This window comes from Perissodus microlepis, chromosome 5, assembly GCF_051167445.1.
Source record: "Perissodus microlepis isolate ML-2025 ecotype Zambia chromosome 5, ASM5116744v1, whole genome shotgun sequence".
Lineage (NCBI taxonomy): Eukaryota > Metazoa > Chordata > Actinopteri > Cichliformes > Cichlidae > Perissodus > Perissodus microlepis.
This window is the reverse complement of record NC_140465.1, coordinates 35,285,879-35,309,744: the sequence shown is the minus strand read 5'-3', so window position 1 is coordinate 35,309,744 and position 23,866 is coordinate 35,285,879. Positions and strand designations below refer to the sequence as shown.

Here is a 23,866-nt window from a genome sequence, read left to right as displayed (position 1 = left end):
GAATCTGAATCATGGTATATTCCATCACACAGTGAACTGGGAATCCTGGTTTGGTTATCTGGCCACATGAACACAATCTGCCCTCCAATGCAATATTTTATTCACAATCTCATTTAAAGCTCAAAGGTTGTGCTTTAAAGGTAAATTTGTCAGGGCTCACAAAATCGCTAGCCCGATCGACGTCCCGGGGCTAGCGATTTTTCCACTCGGGCTACCAAAATCTATCTCTGCCCTGCCCGTTGGGCTATCATAGGAAGGAAAAATATACGTCAATGCTTTTGCATTCTTTCGGAAATGTAGTTGGGTAATTATGTCATTGGCACTGGTGAGCCAGAATTTGCGCTTGTTTTTTGCTTTCACTTTGCAATCGCGCGAACTGTGTATAGAGAGCGACAGCACTGATTGGTGAGTGATGATAATTTGCGCACCAATTCCTCTGACATCATCTTATCAATCGTTAGCTTACTATGCAAACATGACAAGTGAAATCTCCCGCAGCAAGCTTAAACATGTGAGAGGTTGATCGCGCAGAGAATCGCTGAGCGTTATGTGAGTGCGTGTGTAAAAGCAGCAGGATATATATTTTAGTTCTGCTGAGCCAAATAAGACAGGTCAGGGTGAAGAAGTGACAGCCAAAGAAAAGCTTACCACAAAACGGAAAAGTTATGACAAATCAGACTATAAGGCGAAAAGAAAGTGCAGCTTTTCATGGACAAAAGAATTTCTGTGGCTGCAATATGACGAGCTATATAACCAGGGCTGCACATAAGTGGTCCACAGGTGCGCATTTGCTGTCAAAATAAAAAAACACGCACAAGATAAGAAGTTGCACCGCGTGTTTGCGTAAATAAGATTTTCTGGAGGAGGACAGACATTTGTTTAGAACTCTTAAAGATGTCGAAGAAGCTCCTTTGAGCAATTACTTTGGTTTTCCTCCACCTCCAAAGAAATGTCAGAAGGAGTCCGAACCACAACGAAGCACGTATTCACTGAAAAGTGGTTGCAGGAGGTGAGCTGGCTTCAAACAAATGATGAACGCACAGAGATGTGGTGCAGAATATGCCGTGAAAATGCCACTCTAGCGGACAAAAACAGTGCCTTTTATATGTACGCAAACGCGCGTTGCAACTTCTTATCTGGTGCGCGTCTTTTATTTTGACAGCCAATGCGCACCTGCGGACCACTTATGTGCACCCGTGTAAATGACATAATGTTCGGCCGGGTGTGTTGTTGGTTTTCCCTCGATTTCTGAGTCGCCTTTGTTACTGGGACCAGTCATTTTAAGAAAGGCCCCCATTAGAACCCATGAGAAATGCAAGAAATGCATTACTGCTCAGTCTGCAATATCTTTCCCAGAACAAACACCAATTGCAAATAACATACTAAAAATAAACCTGAAAATCAGTTTAAATCAGCTACTATGTTGCAAAGAGTGAACTACCACTGGCACAATTTAGCAGTCTTTGCAAACTTCAAAAAGCAAATGGCCTCGATCTTGGTTCCACTTGCCTCTTACCTGTGACTTCAGTGGAAATTTCAAATTCAGGATCTGACACAGACTGATTCTTGTCCTACACAGTTCTTACAAGTTCATAGAAATTTCTGTTCAATTAGAACCAAATATTTGAGTTGATGATTGTAATTTTTATACAATGTTGTAATTTGTTTTTCAACAATTTTTTGATTAATGTTTTGTTTCCTTTACAATATTATACATTAAAGTATAATATTGTAACAGAAACAAAACAGGAAACAAAACATCAATCAAAAAATTGCTCTCTTTTTTATTCGAGCTACTTAAATTTATTTTGGGCTACCAAAAACTGAAGAGTCCCTGCCCAAAGGGCTACCAGGGATTTTGAAATTTTGCGAGCCCTGTGACCCATGACTTTGTGGACTGGTGTCAGCAGAACTACAGTGGCTTGCAAAAGTATTCAGCCCCCTTGAACTTTCCCACATTTTTTCACATTACAGCCACAAACATGAATCAATTTTATTGGAATTCCATATTGGGAGCAACAACACCATGAAGTCCAAAGAACACACCAGACAGATCAGGGATAAAGCTATTGAGAAATTTAAAGCAGGCTTAGGCTACAAAAAGATTTCCCAAGCGTTGAACATCCCACGGAGCACTGTTCAAGCCATCATTCAGAAATGGAAGGAGTATGGCACAACTGTAAACCTACCAAGACAAGGCCGCCCACCTAAACTCACTGGCTGAACAAGGAGAGCGCTGATCAGAAATGCAGCCAAGAGGCCCACGGTGACTCTGGAGGAGCTGCAGAGATCTACAGCTCAGGTGGGGGAATCTGTCCACAGGACAACTATTAGTCGTGCACTGCACAAACTTGGCCTTTATGGAAGAGTGGCAAGAAGAAAGCCATTGTTAACAGAAAACCATAAGAAGTCCTGTTTGCAGTTTGCCACAAGCCATGTGGGGGACACAGCAAACATGTGGAAGAAGCTGCTCTGCTCAGATGAGACCAACATGCTATGTGTGGCAGAAAACTAACACTGCTCATCACTCTGAACACACCATCCCCACTGTCAAATATGGTGGTGGCAGCATCATGCTCTGGGGGGGCTTCTCTTCAGCAGGGACAGGGAAGCTGGTCAGAGTTGATGGGAAGATGGATGGAGCCAAATACAGGGCAATCTTGGAAGAAAACCTCTTGGAGTCTGCAAAAGACTTGAGACTGGGGCGGAGGTTCACCTTCCAGCAGGACAATGACCCTAAACATAAAGCCAGGGCAACAATGGGATGGTTTAAAACAAAACATATCCATGTGTTAGAATGGCCCAGTCAAAGTCCAGATCTAAATCCAATCCAGAATCTGTGGCAAGACCTGAAAACTGCTGTTCACAAACGCTGTCCATCTAATCTGACTGAGCTGGAGCTGTTTTGCAAAGAAGAATGGGCAAAGATTTCAGTCTGTAGATGTGCAAAGCTGGTAGAGACAGACCCTAAAAGACTGGCAGCTGGAATTGCAGCAAAAGCTGGTTCTACAAAGTATTGACTCAGGGGGCTGAATAATTACGCACACCCCACTTTGCAGTTATTTATTTGTAAAAAATGTTTGGAATCATGTCTGATTTTCGTTCCACTTCTCACGTGTGCACCACTTTGTGTTGGTCTTTCACCTGGAATTCCAATAACATTGATTCATGTTTGTGGCTGTAATGTGACAAAATGTGGAAAAGTTCAAGGGGGTCGAATACTTTTGCAAGACACTGTATCAACATTAGTAAAACCAAGTGTCAATAGAAAATTGTACTTAGTAGTCAGTATAATCTTTTAATAATATAAGTTTGCATATGGTAGTGATAGGATGTGCGATCCTTAATAGTCTGCAAAGGCTTTGTGTGCATTCCAGAGTGCTCTGGCATTCACAACCACACTCTGGGAGTATGGGAGAGGTCGTACCTTGTCTTATTTTTTATGGTAGGATAAACGTAGCTATGTCAAGTTTTAGTCTAAGTGCGTAGGTGAACTGTTGGACTTCCAGACCAGCAGATTTAGGGAAGTCGGTTATGGGGTCACACTCTGACTCCACACCTACACCCACACACACACACACACACACACACACACACATATAAACATCCACATTCCAATGTAAGGAACAAACACCCACTGATGTATAAATAAAGACCAGGGCAGTCTCAGAGCTGCGAGTCCCTGAGCCCTCACTCTCATGCGAGAGCTCAGAGCTGCCCTTGCTAAGCAACAAGTAAAACTGTGTGTTTCTCCTCTCTGATTCTCAGCTGAAGAAGTGTTTTAGAATATATCTTTTAACACCAAGGAGCTGGTGGTAGACTTCCGCAGGCACAAACATCCTCCACTGTAACCACTGAACATCCAAGGTATGGACATTGAGGCTGTGGACAGCTACAGGTACCTTGGTGTTCATCTGAACAACAAACTGGACTGGACTCATAACTCAGACGCCCTCTACAGGAAAGGGCAGAGCAGGCTGTACCTGCTGCGGAGACTCAGGTCGTTTAGAGTGGAGGGCCCACTCCTGAAGACCTTCTATGACTCTGTGGTGGCTTCTGCCATTTTTTATGGTGTGGTCTGCTGGGGCGGCAGCATCTCTGCCGGGGACAGGAAGAGACTGAACAGGCTGATCCGAAGGGCCAGCTCTGTTCTAGGATGCCCTCTGGACCCAGTGGAGGTGGTGAGTGACAGGAGAATGGTAGCTAAGCTGTCATCCCTGATGGACAACATCTCCCACCCCATGCAGCAGACTGTGACAGCACTGAGCAGCTCCTTCAGTGGCTGCGGCACCCACAGTGTGGGACGGAGAGATTTCACAGAGAGATTTCGCAGGTCTTTCCTTCCTACTGCTGTCAGACTCCACAACAAAGACTTTTGCAGCTGATTAAACACACAAACCTACATGTGCAATAAGACTAAGTGCAATACTCTTTTCTGACAAAGTTGTATTTTTACTCAGTTGTATATAGCATTTGCATTCTATTTTTATCCTATTGTATTTATTTTATTGTATATAGTATTTTATTATATTGTGTACAGTATCTTATTCTTATTGTATTCGAGTGTTCTCTAATTTTTCTATGTAACTGTGCACTGTCCACTTTCTGCTGTAACAAAACAAATTTCCCACGTGTGGGACTAATAAAGGTTATCTTATCTTATTGTACAAACCAAAAACACAAAGCAATGATACACAAATGCATTTTAATCCAAACCTTTAAAAGGTTTATTTAAAAAATAAATCCAAAAGCTGTTTTGTAAAAACAGTTTTGTAAAAAACACTTTAAAAAACATAACACCTCACAATTAATATTCACTAGCTACAAATCAATGATATGATTCATCTTTCAGGCTCCAATTTATTATAGTGTATGAATATCTAGAAATGGAACCTTGTAGAATATCTCATTTTCCAGGGCTATTAATCATGATTTTTAACAGCTTTTCTGTTTTTTTTAAGCTATAGTGGGATTCATGTTAGGACACTTGTAATTGGGACTCCCTGACTTGGATAAGCAATTAAGAAAACACATGGATAGATGGTAGAGAACAGTTTTACATTTACAAGTATCATTGTGATAAATGATCCCACTCAGTCATCTGCAAGTTAACTTAAAAAAAAATCTCAGGAAGTTATATTAGTGGAAAGCATGCATTGGAAATGTTTAAATGCAAAAATAAGACACTGTGGCTTGCAAAATATAAACAGCATCAGTAGAAACATTCAAAAGAAAATTAACAGCCAGATAACAGTTAACATTTACATAAACATAAACAGCCACAGTCAATTTTTAAAAAAGTAATACAGATAATTCTTTTAAAAAACAACAACAAGCAAAAACAACAACAACCAAAAAAAAAAAACCCCACACTGAATTATATACACAAGCTTACTAATACCCTTTCTAAAAAATAAAGTGATTTGTTTCCTTTTAAACAGGAACAGAGGAGGTGTGCATTAGGGCTGGGTTTCAATAATAAATTTCCAGATTCAAATCGATTCATTAAATCCTGAATCAATTTTTAAATATAAATGTATTTTGCCAGAAAAGCCAGAATCTCAGGTTAAAGCTCATAAAACTATTTTACCATCCACCAAACAGCTAAAACAGCAAATAAACAGATTCCGCACAAAGATGTAAACACAAAGCACGACTCGTTCACCAAATGGCACGTACACAGACACGCTGTCAGTGCTGAGAGCAGACATCTCACGGATTCTGAGCTGCAGGCTTTGTCACTCTCCAACCAAAATTCACTGAACCAGCAGCAAAAGAAGATCAAAACTACGATTCACAAATCCATAAATATTGGCATTAATTCGCTGTTACTTTTGCTGTTTTGCTTTCACCAGGATAAAAATCACACTTTCTGCACAGTCCTTTCTCTCTCTGTGTACTTCAAGAACATTCATATGAACATAATCGGTTGCTTATTATGCACCAGTTTACCGTTGTGTTCAGTGCTGTGGACGGCTGTTTTTTTGTGTATGTGTTTTTCTGTGTTTTATCCTCAGTTACGTTGACACAAAGGCATCTGCTGTGATGCTTACACCTCTGATCCACTGCTATCTGGATTATTGCATTTTTACATTTTTAATTAGGTGTCAGAGTGAATCTGGTGCTTATTGCTACTAAAAACTACAATTTGCAAGAAACTGTTTTAAAATTTCCAAGCTGAGGGAATATTGTGCTGAATGTACTGATCACGAGCAACACCTTATTTCTGGTTTCAACAGATTTCTGTAACTTCAGTTTCCCCTTCACTAGTTTAACCAACCCTCCAGACTCCTTTATAATACAGACAACCCCCCCCCACACAAAACAAAAACTTTTGTCTTGCAGTGCAATTGACTATGCATGATTTACAGTTCCAATGGAGTAAAGCTTTTTTAAGGAAGAGAGTTGGTCCATGGATAAGTAGCGCGCGCACACACACTGTAGCTGCCTGCAAACATGCCAGCATGTTTGCGCGCACGCACGCACGCACGCACGCACGCGCTGCCTGCAAACATCCCAGCATGAATGTTAAAAGAGCTGGAAATTTAATCTACCCTTGTCCCTCCATCAGAACATTAGATTCCAAGATTTGGCCATTGCTTTGTGGACTGTTTACTTCACCATTTAAGCTACCATTTGCATTCCTTTGAGAACCTGCAGGAAGGAGAACAGAAACACATTTTACATAAAGCAAACTATTAGATTTTACAGAAATTATTAATGGTTCCAAAAATATTTAATTTCTTTATCTCAAATAGTTAAAAGTAAAGACAAATAATTAACAGGGATTCTGAGCAAACTTTCAGTGTCACCCCAGTTTAAACAATCATGAAGCTACTAACACTTATATTTACAATTTCAGCTAAAACAGTTATAACAACACAAATCATACTCAACTCTACTGCCAAATAAAGTCTCTAAAGACTTCAGTGTTACAGTGACAAACAGTCAGAGCAGTTTTGTTATACCAATATAACAAAATGAAGAAATCTAAGTTGTACTTTACAGCATTTAGCTAGCGCTACAGAACAGGAGTGAGCATAAAGTGATGTTTTGTTTTGTTTTTTAAGTCTTACTTGACTACATTTCAGAGCCTGCACGTTTTCGCTTTTACTTTATTGATCCCCCCCTTTTTTTTCCTGTTAACTTTTTGAATCCACTAACAACAATATTTTTCATTGCATAGCTCTTGAACAAAACAGAAGTACCATTTCTAGCTACAGTACTTCAGAGAGGTGGAACCTGTGTGTGAGGAAGGGTAGAAATGATTTGGTTCCAGTTTGATGGACGTGGTAAACAAGACGTGTGTTATGTGTATGTGACAAAAACCAGGTTCTCTGCAGTGAAAAAATAGAAGTACAGATACTTGCTTTAAAAAATACTCCAGTATATGTTGAAGTACTGAATCTAATTTATTACCCAAGTAAAAGTGAAGTACCTCTGGTCATAATTATCTTGATATGGCATATTTATCTGTTGTCAAATCTAAAACAGACTTACATTGTTATACTTTCCTGGATTTAATGTCGGGACTAAATCTAGCTTACACTAAGCATTAAAATACAAAAACCTTCTTCAGGCTTTAACAGTTGTTTGCATCTGCTGAAGTTGCAATACTGCATTTTCATTAATCAACTACTGTCTTCTCTGGCCTATGACCCCCCATTGTATAATCATGAACAATGACAAAAATATCGTAAACTAAAGAAATGAGTATTAGAGAAAAAGGCCTCCTGTACATACACAAATCAATTAATATCTAAGACAATACAGCTCCAGAATTGGGGTATTATTGAGTCTATTAATAAAAAATTTAGTTCAATGTAATCCTCAATGAACCCTTCTCTACAGGTCCTTTCACAACATATATGTTTTAAGGTCCAGACTTCGATGTGGGCTTTCCAAAGTAGTCGTTATTGTTATTGAACCTCTCTTTGGTTTGAAGAACCTCTGTGCTTTGGCTCATTTTACCCACCTTTATCAGAGCTTATCTTCAGTTTCCCCGTAGTCATCAGCACAGCTACAACCACAGAAACAATGAAAGCTCCCAAAAACATTCCAATAAGCAGCCCTTCAGAGGTCACCTTTGAGTATGTATGCTTGAACAGGTTTTCTGAAAGACAGTACAAAACCATAGTGAGAGTAAATGTGAGTAAATGTGTACAGATCAATAAAGGGTCAATAAACCAACACTGAGAATGACTAAACAATTGAATTTTCTTTTTACGAAAAAACAGTAATGCAATTCTCACCTGATAAAGTGATTTCACGATCAATCACTTGGTAAGAGCCCTCCTGTTTAACTACACAGTGGAAGCAGTTGGTTTTGGTTGGGGTCACAGTAGCGCAGAGGGTGACGTTGTAGCGGCCTCCGCTTTCTGAGACCACTGGGTCCTCTGCAGAAAGAACATTTCCGTCGCTGTCCTCCCACTGTAGCTTTGGCTGGGGATAAGCACCTTCAACATCACACTTCAGCTGCACCCCGGAGTCAGTGACACCAAGTACAGTGATGTCCGGCTTTGGAGCTGCAGCTGGGAACACAGCATTAAGAACAAGTTCACATGACAGTTATAACAGTGTAACTGTAAATTTCAGACAAAGGGCTTCTCCATGCAGCTGTACGTGTGTGTGTGTGTGTGTGTGTGTGTGTGTGTGTGTGTGTGTGTGTGTGTGTGTGTGTGTGTATTTATTAGGGGTGCAACAATACTCGTATCGATATTGAACCGTTCGATACAGTGCTTTCGGTTCGGTACGCATATGTATCGAACAATACAAATTTTTAAATTTATTTTATCAACTTTCCTTCTGACGATGCTGTCTGTGTTGAGCGCTCAGTGGATCTGCGCTCGACAGTGCAGCCTAGGCGGAGTAGTCGAACGCAGATTCACTGAGCGCAGGGCAAGCTAGCAGACAGAAGTTAAGCTCTCCTTGCAACATGGCAAATTGAACCTCCCCCACCCTCATTCAGATCTGGCGTTTGGAACTATTTTGGTTTTCATGTGAAGTATGACCCTGAAGGTAAGCGCGTCATGGACTAAAGTAAAACAGTATGTTGGATGTGCCACGCAATGCTCAATTACATGGGTGGGAACTACTGCGTTAGCGCAGTTAGCTCGTTAACGTGTTGGCCGTCCAGCCCCACGCACGGGGCGATCCGCGGTAGCTCGTTAACGTCATTTCAACGAGATTTACGCTGACAGCACTAATGGGAACACAACGAATATGACTGCACATTTACACCGACAGCATCCTAGTGCAAAGACAAGTGGAAGCAGACAAAAACAACAAGCATGCATGCTACAAACTTTACCCGAGTCATTTAGACAGCCGTTAGCACAGGATTCTCCTTATGGGGACCTGATATGTTTAATATGCTGCTGAGAATATAGCCCAGAAGAAGGGTATAGTATAGCTTTTATTTTGGAAAGAGCCATTTCTCTGTAATAAACTCTCTTTTCCAAAGATGAGTGATTCCTCAATCAGATACAGGGCTCGCAAAATCGCTAGCCTGACGTCCCGGGGCTAGCGATTTTTCCAGTCGGGCTACCAAAATCTATCTCTGCCCTGCCCGTCGGCCTATCGTAGGAAGGAAAAATATATGTCAATGCTTTTGCATTCTTTCGGAAATGTAGCTGGGTAATTATGTCATTGGCATCGGTGAGCCACTGTCAATATGTGACATATTGAAATCGCTTGTTTTTTTTGCTTTCACTTTGCAATCGCGCGAACTGTGTATAGAGAGCGACAGCACTGATTGGTGAGTGATGATAATTTGCGCACCAATTCCTCTGACATCGTCTTATCAATCGTTAGCTTACTATGCAAACATGACAAGTGAAATCTCCCGCAGCAAGCTTAAACATGTGAGAGGTTGATCGCACAGAGAATCGCTGAGCGTTATGTGAGTGCGTGTGTAAAAGCAGCAGGATATATATTTTAGTTCTGCTGAGCCAAATAAAACAGGTCAGGGTGAAGAAGTGACAGCCAAAGAAAAGCTTACCACAAAACGGAAAAGTTATGACAAATCAGACTATAAGGCAAAAAGAAAGTGCAGCTTTATAAAAATAAACCTGAAAATCAGTTTAAATCAGCTACTATGTTGCAAAGAGTGAACTACCACTGGCAAAATTTAGCAGTCTTTGCAAACTTCAAAAAGCAAATGGCCTCGATCTTGGTTCCACTTGCCTCTTACCTGTGACTTCAGTGGAAATTTCAAATTCAGGATCTGACACAGACTGATTCTTGTCCTACACAGTTCTTACAAGTTCATAGAAATTTCTGTTCAATTAGAACCAAATATTTGAGTTGATGATTGTAATTTTTATACAATGTTGTAATTTGTTTTTCAACAATTTTTTGATTAATGTTTTGTTTCCGTTACAATATTACACTTTAATGTATAATATTGTAAAGGAAACAAAACAGGAAACAAAACATCAATCAAAAAATTGCTCTCTTTTTTATTCGAGCTACTTAAATTTATTTTGGGCTACCAAAAACTGAAGAGTCCCTGCCCGAAGGGCTACCAGGGATTTTGAAATTTTGCGAGCCCTGATATTTATAATTTTAATAAATGACAAATTAAAAAGGCATGAACATTTTTTTTTGTATCGAAAAAATATCGAACCGTGACACCAAAGTATCGAACCGAACCGTGGATTTTGTGTATCGTTGCACCACACACACACACACACACACACACACACACACACTTCCCTACTACTGTCACTCCCGTTTTATCCCAGATTCCAAAAGCATCATTATTTAATTTATAAGGAAATTAGGGGTGTTCCTGGCAGCTGATTTCTTTGTCAACTAAATGAGGAAAAAAAAATTAGACTAACCAACTGGTCTAAAACTAAGAAACACTCAGGTATTATGTTTGAGAGCTGTTCAATGGAAAATCTCAAAAACTAATAACAATGGCATTTGAAACCATTAACTACATTTTTAATAATGAATGATGCCGCTTAGTGCATTATCAACATTACTCCACACACACAAAAAAAAAAACATTTAAAACAAAACTGATGTTAAATATGATATGAAAACATATTACAAAAAAAGATGTTAACGTCTGAAAAATAAATTAACTGCTTTTGAAATGTATGGTACAATGTTCTAAAATTCATGACTACTAGTTCAACAAAAGTTAAAATCTACAATAACAAACAATAAGTTATGCAGCCATTTTCCTCCGTTTATCTGAAGTTGGGTCGCCTGGGAAGCAGGAGGGAAGCCCAGGGAAATATTAATTTTCTGTCATATAACCTTGAAAAAATATTCTGTCTTAGTTCATTAGAAGATTAAAACAATTCACCTAAACAGTGACTCATTTATTTTTGGACTAAAAAATGATAAAAGATTGTATATCTTCTGCTACAGTGATAGCATTTAGCAACTGCCCTATTTGAAATGATACACAGAGCACACCGCAGCATTTATTATGATATTCATTCAACATTGTCATAGCTTTCTCTTAAAAAGCAGTTTAAATTTATTTTAGAATAATATCATGTCAGGTAGTTCTTTAGATTGTTAAATTACATATTGCCTATATAGAAAATTTGTTCACAGCCAGAAGGTGACACGTTTACAGTGTCTTGCAAAAGTATTCGACCCCCTTGAACTTTTCCACATTTTGTCACATTACAGCCACAAACATGAATCAATGTTATTGGAATTCCAGGTGAAAGACCAACACAAAGTGGTGCACACGTGAGAAGTGGAACGAAAATCATACATGATTCCAAACATTTTTTACAAATAAATAACTGCAAAGTGGGGTGTGCGTAATTATTCAGCCCCCTGAGTCAATACTTTGTAGAACCACCTTTTGCTGCAGTTCCAGCTGCCAGTCTTTTAGGGTCTGTCTCTACCAGCTTTGCACATCTACAGACTGAGATCTTTGCCCATTCTTCTTTGCAAAACAGCTCCAGCTCAGTCAGATCAGATGGGCAGCGTTTGTGAACAGCAGTTTTCAGATCTTGCCACAGATTCTGGATTGGATTTAGATCTGGACTTTGATTGGGCCAGTCTAACACATGGATATGTTTTGTTTTAAACCATTCCATTGTTGCCCTGGCTTTATGTTTAGGGTCATTGTCCTGCTGGAAGGTGAACCTCCGCCCCAGTCTCAAGTCTTTTGCAGACTCCAAGAGGTTTTCTTCCAAGATTGCCCTGTATTTGGCTCCATCCATCGTCCCATCAACTCTGACCAGCTTCCCTGTCCCTGCTGAAGAGAAGCCCCCCCAGAGCATGATGCTGCCACCATTTGACAGTGGGGATGGTGTGTTCAGAGTGAGGTGCAGTGTTAGTTTTCCTCCACACATAGCGTTTTGCATTTTGGCCAAAAAGTTCCATTTTGGTCTCATCTGACCAGAGCACCTTCTTCCACATGTTTGCTGTGTCCCCCACATGGCTTGTGGCAAACTGCAAACAGGACTTCTTATGGTTTTCTGTTAACAATGGCTTTCTTCTTGCCACTCTTCCATAAAGGCCAAGTTTGTGCAGTGCACGACTAATAGTTGTCCTGTGGACAGATTCCCCCACCTGAGCTGTAGATCTCTGCAGCTCCTCCAGAGTCACCGTGGGCCTCTTGGCTGCATTTCTGATCAGCGCTCTCCTTGTTCGGCCTGTGTTTAGGTGGACGGCCTTGTCTTGGTAGGTTTACAGTTGTGCCATACTCCTTCCATTTCTGAATGATGGCTTGAACAGTGCTCTGTGGGATGTTCAAAGCTTGGGAAATCTTTTTGTAGCCTAAGCCTGCTTTAAATTTCTCAATAACTTTATCCCTGACCTGTCTGGTGTGTTCTTTGGACTTCATGGTGTTGTTGATCCCAATATTCTCTTAGACAACCTCTGAGGCCGTCACAGAGCAGCTGTATTTGTACTGACATTAGATTACACACAGGTGCACTCTATTTAGTCATTAGCACTCATCAGGCAACGTCTATGTGCAACTGACTGCACTCAGACCAAAGGGGGCTGAATAATTACACACAACCCACTTATCAGTTATTTATTTGTAAAAAAATGTTTGGAATCATGTATGATTTTCATTCCACTTCTCACGTGTGCACCACTTTGTGTTGGTCTTTCACCTGGAATTCCAGTAAAATTGATTCATGTTTGTGGCTGTAATGTGACAAAATGTGGGAAAGTTTAAGGGGGTCGAATACTTTTGCAAACCACTGTATCAACATTAGTAAGGTAAGTAAGGCCCATCTCTGTGGGCACCTTTATTTAAAGACTTTAAAAAGAAAGATGACATCAAAACGCTATATCAAGTGTACTGCTGGACAAGAATCGAGTCGTTATCAGAAGATGTACCTCAATAAGTGCTCTGGGATTTATTTTTGTGTGAATGCTTCTCTTTGCAATGTAGCAAGTGTGGACATTATTTGGCTTTCCAATGGCCTTTGAAGACTCATGCAAGAAGGAAGATTGTCTCACACTTTTGCCAGCAAGACGAGTTTAAACAGTATGTGCAGGACAACAACATGAATTTATAATTTATGAAACTTAAAATTTATGAATCAACACCCGAACTCCTCCCACAGATTCAATCATTTTTAGAAACAAGAAATGAGAATCATGTAGAACTTTTAGAGGCATGGCTTCTTGATTTGGGCTTTCTCAGACTTGTTGGTTAAATGAGCTCCACTCAGAACTGCAGGGCAAAGACAAAGAGTTGGCACATATGGTAAGAACCGTCAATGCATTCAAAGCCAAAGTGGGTCCGTGAACCACGGAATTGAGAAACTGTCACACTTTCCAAACGTGGCAGCAGTGGCAGAGAATTTATCTGGACAAAGTTGCCATAAAATTTTACAGGCATTTTCAGGAAATGCTTATAGAGGGCCTTATCAAATTCATCACAAATCCATTTTTTCTTCATTGACACTGAAACTGTATCCACGAAGATGCAGAATGCAATTTCCTTACCTAATGGAATGGACATGGATGCAATTGAACTGCAAAATGACACCGAACTGCAGTCGAGGGCAAAGGAGAACAACTTCTGGGAACTTGTGAGCAGAGAGAAGTTTCTCTCCTCTTGCGCACTTAAGAGCTCCAAATACTTCTGTGAGACGGCCTTATTACAGATGGAAATAATCAAAGCAAAGCACTGGACACTGCTCACTGACAGACATCTTTCTGACTGTTTGACACTGGGTGTGTCCAACTATGAGCCCAACTACAGAGCACTAACTGATAGTGTTCAGTCACAGTCATCACATTGATTTTAGACAGATTTTATACAGTGTTAGGTGAAATACTGTGCATTATATGACAAAGCATAAATACACTGACTGCGTTAAAGTTGTTAAATGGCTTGTGGCGCAAAAAGGAATCAGCACTATTAAGCATTTAAAATCTTTTTTTGTTTTTTTTTTTTACAAAATTTCTTTTTGACTTTGAGGCAGTTTAGTAATAGTTTGGCTTTGAAATACTACGGATTTCTTTTTTTTTTTTTTAACCGTGTTATTTGGCATATGATTAAGTGTGAAACTTATGAAGCTCCCTTTTCCCTAGAACCGCATGTAATGCAGCACAGCTGTTTATGATATAACTAAAGTCCTGGATGGCACTAACGCGTGAACGAGCTAACCGCGCTAATGCGTTGACCCCGTGCAGCCCCACGCACGGGGTGATCTGCGTTAACTCATTAACGGAGATATGCTGCGTTGTGGTTATGGTGTTAACGTCATTTTAACGAGATTAACACTGACAGCACAAATTGTATTGTATTGCAATTGTAATTATACAATATTTTACAGGGGTTGTACCAAACAGCTGGTTCAGAAGTTTTTTAAATCTGAAAACTAAAATACACATAATTACATTTGTTCAGTAAACAAATCTTACCACAGTAAGGCACATAGATCTCTGCATCAATCTTATGGCTAATCTCCTCCTGTGTGGCTACACAGTAGAAGAGGTTGATGTTTGTCCTGGTCACCGTGGTGAGGAGGGTGATGTCATAGCGCTCTCCTGTGTGTGACACCTGTGGCTCCTCAGCACGAAGGATGTTTCCATTGCTGTCCCTCCACTCTACTTTAGGCTTTGGAGAAGCACCTCTGACCTCACAGCGCAGCATTGCCCTGTCCTCTGTGATATTAACTATCCAGATGTAAGGCTTTAGAGCAGCACCTGTAATGAGAGCATAAAGTTACAGTTATAGCACAAAAATTTACCAATTCAGAGTGAGTTTAGAAAATAACACAATCTATCACGTACTTTATCTGCAAAGACCTGCGTCCTTACAACATTATGGAAACGAGGGCTTTTCTTACATGCTACAGACGCTGGAACCAGGTATGTGATACCATCATGATGGGTTTTTTTTTTTTTTTTTCCACAGACACAGCCGTACCCAAATCTCCACATAGACGTGATGTGTAATGTTGAGGAAAGTTTGAGCACAGCAGAAAGGGTTGGACAGCTGGCAGCAGGAGGGCTGCAGCCGTTGAATGTAGGCTACTGTTACAGCAACCGGGTGATCACTGTAAGGGTGGACAGCGCGCGGCTCGGGGTGAGCCGGAGGCTGGCGCGCCAGCGGGACCTGCCAAGCTGGAGATGGAGGTCGAGGTGCGCGGGGGTCCTGCCTGAGGGCGGCATGCTGTCCGCTTCGGCACGCAGGCTGCATGGTCCTGCGTGCCAGCCGTCTGCCCAGCTGCCTCTGAGCCCTGGCTCACTTCCACTCCTGCTGCGCCGCCGCCGCTGCTTGCCATATGGGTGGCCATCAGGCCAGCTCCCGGGCTTCCGCTGGAGAAGCGGGCGACCGCCAGAGTGGACACTTCCCCGTTGCTGGGCCGGGGATGGGGCGCCGATGGTCCGGGCCGATTCCCTCGCCTGCTCGCGGGGTGGGGTGAAGCGGGCAATTGGGGTATGTGGCAGGGCGTGTTCTGAGATGCCGCTGCAGGTTTGGTGGTGGTGATGTGTACGGCTGCCAGCGGGAGAGCTGCAGCCGTTGAATATACTGTTACAACAATCGTGTGATTATTGTAAGAATAAATGATGCTGCAAAGCATGAAAATGCCATCGGGTCTGCCGTGGTGGCGATCTTTTTTTTTTTTTGTTAGTAAACAAATTAAAACAAATACTGTTGATAAACTATAATACACAAATTACAATTAAAATTCTCAACAACAAAAACAATTGGTAAAAATATAATTAATATGTAAACAACTTAATAACCCCCAAAGTGTCTAGGTCACATGACGTGTCAGCGCAACACCGAAACATAAGGGGGGTGGGGGAGCAAAGTGTGCCTGCTCTCTGCTGACACAGGAGCGGCGAGTCCAGCGACCTGGCTGTTTCATTTTTGCCAAAAGCACAGCATAGCAAACAAGCAGAACTCAAAGTAAAGAATCGATCTAACCAGGCTAGTATTGATCCGATACCGATCCCGACTTGGGATCGATACTATCGATATTTGGATCGATCCGCCCACCACTAGGTCACACCACTGGCACTCACAGAAGACCCACTAAGCTGCTGGAAATCCCATGAGCACGTCTATCCTTTCCTGGCCACGCTGGCAAAAAGATGCCTTTATATCCCAGGTACTAGTGTCTCGGCTGAAAGAGTCTTCTCGACCACTGGAGACATTGTCACAGCAGCACGAAGCACTCGGACCTCAGAGCATGTTGATCAGCTCCCTTTTCTGAGCAAGAATGCTGACATTCCTTCACTGTTCAACTGTGTTTAACTTTTTCAGGGCAGCAACAAACATGACAGTTTACTTATTTTAATTTAAGACAACATGTTTTGTCTGTGAAGGTTCTCAGTCATCCAGGTCATCGTAGTCTAAGGAGCTTGGAAAGAAAAGCGTCTGGACTTCTTTGAGTTGCTTGAAGACGTTTCACCTCTCATCTGAGAAGCTTCTTCAGTTCTAGGGTCAAATGGTGGAGAGTCCCAGATTTAAACCCAGTGGGAGTGTCCCCCCAAAGAGGGACAAAAGGACAAAAGGATCAGGGGGCCCTTTTGTCCCTCTTTGAACCTCTTTCCTTAATCTTAGTAGCCACAATATCCTTGCCTGTGAAGTCATTTTTATGCAACGCAATGATTGCTGCATGTGCTTCTTTGCAGGTCACCATGGTTAACAATGGAAGAACAATGATTTCAAGCATCACCCTCCTTTTAACATGTCAGGTCTGCCATTCTAACCCAATCAGCCTGACATAATGATCTCCAGCCTTGTGCTCGTCAACATTCTCACCTGAGTTAACAAGACGATTACTGAAATGATCTCAGCAGGTCCTTTAATGTCAGCAATGAAATGCAGTGGAAAGGTTTTTTTGGGGATTTAGTTAATTTTCATGGCAAAGAAGGACTATGCAATTCATCTGATCACTCTCCATAACATTCTGGAGTGTATGCAAATTGCTATTATAAAAACTTAAGCGACTTATGTAATTCTCAAAACTTTTGGCCACGACTGTATGTCTATTCTCTGTGTTGGTCCAGACACCCACTCCATGGGTTGATAAAAAAAAATAAAATAAAGTAATAATAATAATAATAATAATAATAATAATAATAATAATGATAATAAGTTAGACTTAAAAAGTCCTAAACCATCTGCTTTTTCAGGACAGCATACCTGTACATTAAAATCTTAAATAATAAGGACTTGATATTATTTAGACATGATTTCAGCCAGAGATTCCCCTGATGATTGAGCATGCATCAAGACATAATGATATATAACATATATTACATAGTTAACAATAGAACAATCTTATGCATGATGGCACACATGGAGTGCAAACACAGCAACAAATGTCATCAGCAAATGATAAGTTAACAGCTGGAGGTCCCAATAACAATTTTCTGATGTTACACAGAGCTCCTTTAAAAGAACCACCAGCAGAAAACAATGGCAAGTCTTGACTGATGATGTCACCAATTTCCACATGTACAACTGTACACCACAGCCCTTTTACCTCTATATAGTCACACTTAACACAGATCTGATCCTGTGTCAGAATGAGTTGAGTCCACACAAAAACCTCTTCAAATTTAAACGATCAGTCAGAGGCTTAAAACGGATTATGCTGTGCACGTAGAGATGAGTGACATTAAAGTCAGGCTCAGAGCCAATTTTTTTTTCATCTGTCGTCACTGACAGAACCACAGATTTTATTGTATCTGAATAAACTATGTCAAGTTTAAACATTTTTGAATGACGCTAAGAGAGCTACAGCTAAAACATGTAGACATCAGTGACATCATCACTCACCTAGGACTTCTAATTGCTCCTTAAAGACTTGTTCTGAAAGAAAAAAAAAGTTTCAATTCTTTGTCTTTTAGGCTACGTTCACTCTGCAGGTCTTAATGCTCAATTCCGATTTTTTGATCAAATCCGATTTTTTTGTCTGCTCGTTCACACTACAAATAAAATGCGACAGCAAACGCGCTCTAGTGTGAACGCTCAGAGCGGCCGCATGCGCAAAAGAAGACGTCACGCACAACGCGCTCTGTTTAGACCCAGAGCAAACAGTATTGTTTAACTGATGGCCTTAATATAAAGACTTTGGACTGTAAGTTTCCCAATTTTTGCTTTAAGTTATTTTGTTATTTACATAATAATGTAAATAACCTAATAATGATCCTTATTGCTGTTTTAGAGGAGCGGTGCTTCAAAGGATAGCTGCAGATTTCTGTCAGAATCTGCAGATTATACAGTACAAAGAAAATGTTCACGTTTCTCCAACGTTGTCTTCACTTCAGTTTCACTGACAAATACACGGGATGGCCAGGAAGCGTTCGCGATGTCTTCTCGGGCGCTGATAATTGGCGTCTGTCTTACGTCAGTGACGTAAAAGACGGATTTAATGCGACTTGACCATCAAACAGCAGTCGCTTTCTAAAACATCGGATTCAGTACCACATACGAAAGTGACCCAGATTGGATTTGAAAATATCGGATTTGCGCCGTTCACACTGTCAGACCATGATCGGATATGGGTCGCATAGGGTAAAAAAAAGAAATCGGATTTGATGCGCTTTCGCCTGCAGTGTGAACGTAGCCTTACTTGGTTCACAACGCATGAGTGCTTAGAAATATTTTTAGAATGCTTTTAAAAATAAAGAACTCACCGACAAGGAGTTTGACGTTGAATGTTTCTTCTACTGGCTGCAGACGTGGAAAAACACAGATGTAGTCTCCACTGTCCGTTATCTGCGCATTTCTGATGATTATGGAGGCATTGCCAAACCTTAGCTGGTCTGAAAAATGGAATACTCGCCCGCTAAAGTGCTCATGTTGACCGTGACGTCCATTATTGTAATGAATGCCACCATCATAGAAGAAGACCTCCTGTTCATTTGGACCAACTTTTTTCCAATCAAAGAGCTTTTCTTCAAGGTTCTCCTTAGTGGTGGGGGAGCAAGGTAAGACTGGGTCACTTCCTTCTGGAACAACAACTGTGACGACTCCTGGACCTAAAGGACAAAGGATATTTTAATTAGACTGCTTGAACAAGGAACAAAATGGAAAATACACACATAGTTTAAGAATGAAATCATTATTTCACCCAAGTTTAGATACAACTTCACAGCTGTATGCCTCCACCAACCAGTCAATTTGCAGTTTATATCCATGTTACTACAGATGAGAGATTGGCCAGAAACCAAAATTGACAATTTTCAGCATTCTCTGCCATGATTGGTGACCCACTGGTTAGCCTCACTTACAGCCTATAGCATAACACTCTATTTCATGGATGAGAAAGCATGCACAGTGGTGCAGGCAAATAGCAGAGGTGGAAAGTAACGAATTACATTTACTTGCGTTACTGTAATTGAGTAGTTTTTTTGTGTATTTGTACTTTTTAAAGTAATTTTTCAAGTCTGTAATTTTACTTTTACTTAAGTATATTTTTTAAAAAGTATTGTAGTTTGCTACGTTTTCAATCACACCCGTTACTGAGTAAATTAAAATTTTAAAAAAACATTGCGCTTCGGAAATACTGCAGGGAATGATGGGTAGTAGAACAAATTGGCGCTAAGGTCACGTTAAAGATGGAGTCTGACATCGGTGTTACGGATCCAGTGAAAAAAGAAGCCCCGTCGAATTCTGCTGACCCTGAACTCGAAGAAACGGATGTGAACCCCTGGCCGTATTTAAGGGACTATTTCGGCTTCAAGTGCAAGAAAGGCAACAGCTTTATTATGCAGTGTAAGCTGTGTTTGACCAGAGAGACCGAGTTAGCAGCTTTTAAAAATTCCACATCAAACCTGCGCAAGCATGTAGAGGTAAGTTAAATACAACTCGTACCGTTATGGTAGCAAAAAGGCTGTGTTCAAATTAATCACATTACGTTAAGACATCTGTGAAGAACACAGATAACATTGGTTGGTACTAGCTTACCTTAGATTAGTCAAAGACAGCTGACTTCTGTTACTTGTTAATTAGCACTTGCAACCTCCCGTTAACTAGCCTGTTACTGTCCAATAAAACAAAACACGAGGTATATTGGTATAATTTACCAGCGGTAGCTATGTAATGCATTGATGTCTTATTAGGGACGTCAAAAAACTTTCTCTCAAACTTAACACTGGCCTGCCTGCCTCAGCTGCCTTCGAGCGTCTCTTTAGCTGTGCTGGACTACTGTTCACTGCAAAGTGAGCAAGGATGAACTCTACTAACTTTGAAAATCAACTGCTCCTCAAAATTAACAGGAAGTTCAGAGAGTAACACTCTAGGATGGATACAAAGGAACTTTATTCTAGAGGTACAGTAGGGCAGGGCCAAGTTTAAAAAATTAAAAAACATTTTTGAAGCAGCTGCCGTTCAGTTCAGTACTTGTTCTCTTATTTGACAGTTTAGAACACATTCTCATGTGAAAGAATGATATGGTTTTGTATTGAAAACACTGTGATACCTGACAGTTTGGTTGATTGGTTTGGTGACCATTATCCATTTTCATGTATAGACTTGCAGTTTAACTGCCACTGCACTTAAATTTGTAAAGTTTTTCTTTTCACTAAAAAAGAACTACTTTGAGATTTATATCCCACTGTCTTTTTTTGCACTACTCAGAAGCGGCTGTCCTCCTGCTGACAGAAAATTAACTATTTAACTTTTACTCTGAGTATATTTTAAATGAGCTACTTTTTACTTTTACTTGAGTACATTTTTAGACAGGTAATTTTACTTGTACTTGAGTAAATTTTCAGCAAAGTAATAGTACTTTTACTTGAGTAAAATATTTTAGTACTCTTTCCACCTCTGGCAAATAGTCTTGTGCAAACTCCGCCACGTGCTAATATATCACTGACAGAAGAGCTTTTATACTCCCGAAGTCAAAAGAAACCACAGGGGTACTAGCAGATAAAGGTTTGATACAACAAACCTAATGAGACATTTAAATCAATCCCGCTCACCTGAACATGAACATTTTACTAAAGCTATCAAAGAAAAAGTGGGTAAAGATAAAACTATCCAGAGCTTAAAGCCTGCTACAAGCCAGACACCTCGGTATAAGCAAAAGACCAGAAATTGCTCAGAAATTATGGAAACTTTTCTTTTAAGTTTTTTACAGTGGTCTTCAGTAATAGCTCACAAGTCTTCCTGTTTTTCAGCACTTTTCTTTGGACATTACAGCCAAAGAAAAAAAATGCAGAAACTCAAAATGGTACTCAGTATTTTGTATGGCCCCCATGTGCTTGTATGCATTCCTGACAGCGTCAGGCCATGCTCCTAATAAAGAAATCCTGGAAAACATCCTCCCAGATCTGCAGCAGGGACAGTCTGAGGCGCAACCTCAAGCTTTGGGGTCAGTCAGTTATATAAATTCCTTCATCCACCAGGAACTGTCCGCATACTTTTGCCACATAAGGACAGGCGCTGTCATGTATGAGGAGGAACCCAGGACACACTACATAGTGAGCTAACCACCCTTTAAGTCTGTCTTGATTAGCCGTTTCTTGGACTAAACTCCTCTTCAGTTTGCAAACTCAAACAACTCATTGTGAAAGATCAAACCTGTCACTGCCTTCATTTTAAAGCTGACCTCACAGATGGCTACACCAAACTAAGAAACATTTTATTAAATGATTGTAAAATAGAGCTGCCACAAACGATTATTTTGATAGTCGACTAGTCACAGATTATTTTTGCGATTAGTCGACCAATCAGATCATCATCCATTGGACGTACAACTTACAGCTTATTGCACCAGCAGCATCTGCTCTTATATAACTATCATTAGCTTACAGCTTTAAGTGTTTAAGGTATGTGCTAACTAAAAATAAAGACAAGATGAGAGTTTATTAAATTTTAATGACATTTGCAGATTTTTTCGGTGGAGTTTAATAAACTCAGCCGTCTGCTCCTTGCTATCTAAAATATAACAGGACACCGGAGTAAATTCTCGAGCATCTCACACTTCTGATAATCAGCTGTCTTCTTGATGTTTATTCAGCTGTGTAAAAACTATAACTTTAATCTCAGCCAAACCGAATTACTCAGGAACAAATAAAATACTGAAAAAAAAAGCCAAACAATAACATTTTAAGTTATCTAAGTGACTTATATATCATGTTTAACCTGAGTAGCGAAAGACAGCGGTGGGCTTGAAAACGATTTGCCGGGAGTCCGGTGTTCTCACGGCTCTAGTGAGCCTTAAACCCCGGCTCGCTATCGAGCTGGTGAGATGTCTGTTACCCACGTCGGAGCGCAAAACGTCAGAGCTCTTTTGAAAATATGTGGTGTCTTGATAAACTGAGCAGATATTTGAGGTTTACACAGCTACATTCTCACCTGAAAATATGTTAAACGTTTATTTTGTGACCCAGAAAGAATAATGAGAGTAATATTAAAACTAACTAGCTGCCGCCATTGTTGGAACTGAGCTGGGCCGCGCTATGAATTCTGGGACAGAGCTACTTCTTCGGGGTTTAACGGCAGCTGGCATCCTTGTACATGCAGTGCTGCCATCTTCTGTTTCAGTCCGTTATTACACCCTTAAATCCTACTACTCATTCCTGCGTCTTTTGGGATCTCAAAGCTTCAAACGACGCGTCGACTATTAAATCAGTCGTCGACGATTTTGATAGTTGACGTAATCGTGACTAGTCGACTAATCGTGGCAGCCCTATTGTAAAAGTAGAAAAATTAAGCGTTATCATCTTTTTCACATGTGCCTACAGCCTTTATCTCATCTGATTCTCAATGTTAAGGATCACATTGTTGATGCTGTACCAGTCCACCAATTGCTTCACCTCCTCTCTAAAAGACAGATCATTATTGTCCCTAATAAGACGCATCACATTTTTGCCATCTGCATATTTGATGATGTGATTAGAAGCAGATGCACAGCAGCAGTAATCTGTCAGCCACGTGGACAACAGTGGACTCTGGTTATTATCCTGAAGGGAGCCTAAGGAGAGTCTCAAGTCTGACACCATTAGCCAATTCAGGGTCCAAACTCAAAAAAAAAATAATAATAAAAAAAATAAAATACTGTGGCCTCACTAAGAGTAGGGCTGTTCAATGTGATGAAATATATCAGATGATGATATGAAAACATCTATTATTTCATATTATATGCTATCGTTCGTTTAGTGGTGTCGCAAAATAAACTGTTTACGGCAACATTTTTTAATTGTTTTCATGGTCAGTGTAGTGGCTATATTAATTTCTTGAAGTTCTTTCTTTCTCTTATATTTAAAATACCCAAACTATGGACGGACAAGACACTGTTTTTACGCGTACTTTCGTTAGCACCAATGACGGTAAAACCATAGTGTGGCTCTGACATCCGCTTGTTTATTTTCAACATAAAACTTTCAAAATAAACCTCAAGATCCTGTTGAGATTTTTCAAAATAAACTGAAATGATATACACTA

At 40.4% G+C, this 23,866-nt stretch overlaps 2 protein-coding genes across 4 annotated transcripts in view; both read right to left on the bottom strand.

Moving 5' to 3' along the window:
* Nucleotides 1-23,866, bottom strand: part of LOC146387779 (butyrophilin-like protein 1) — a 413,480-nt gene that overhangs the window by 343,169 nt on the left and 46,445 nt on the right. The gene's annotated exons all lie outside the window — the stretch shown is intronic.
* Nucleotides 1-23,866, bottom strand: part of LOC146387780 (immunoglobulin superfamily member 10-like) — a 31,943-nt gene that overhangs the window by 2,383 nt on the left and 5,694 nt on the right. Inside the window, exons 2-7 of one of the 3 annotated variants that reach the window (XM_084929601.1) lie at nt 19,111-19,455; nt 18,251-18,283; nt 14,872-15,156; nt 8,253-8,531; nt 7,976-8,113; nt 1,166-6,654 (exon numbers count right to left, since the gene is read on the bottom strand). In XM_084929601.1, coding sequence (XP_084785727.1) covers nt 6,551-6,654; nt 7,976-8,113; nt 8,253-8,531; nt 14,872-15,156; nt 18,251-18,283; nt 19,111-19,455 — 1,184 coding nt within the window. In that variant the 3' untranslated portion in view covers nt 1,166-6,550. Of the gene's footprint in view, nt 1-1,165; nt 6,655-7,975; nt 8,114-8,252; nt 8,532-14,871; nt 15,157-18,250; nt 18,284-19,110; nt 19,456-23,866 lie in introns of those variants that run through there. The other 2 variants (XM_084929603.1, XM_084929602.1) reach the window with 2 other exon arrangements.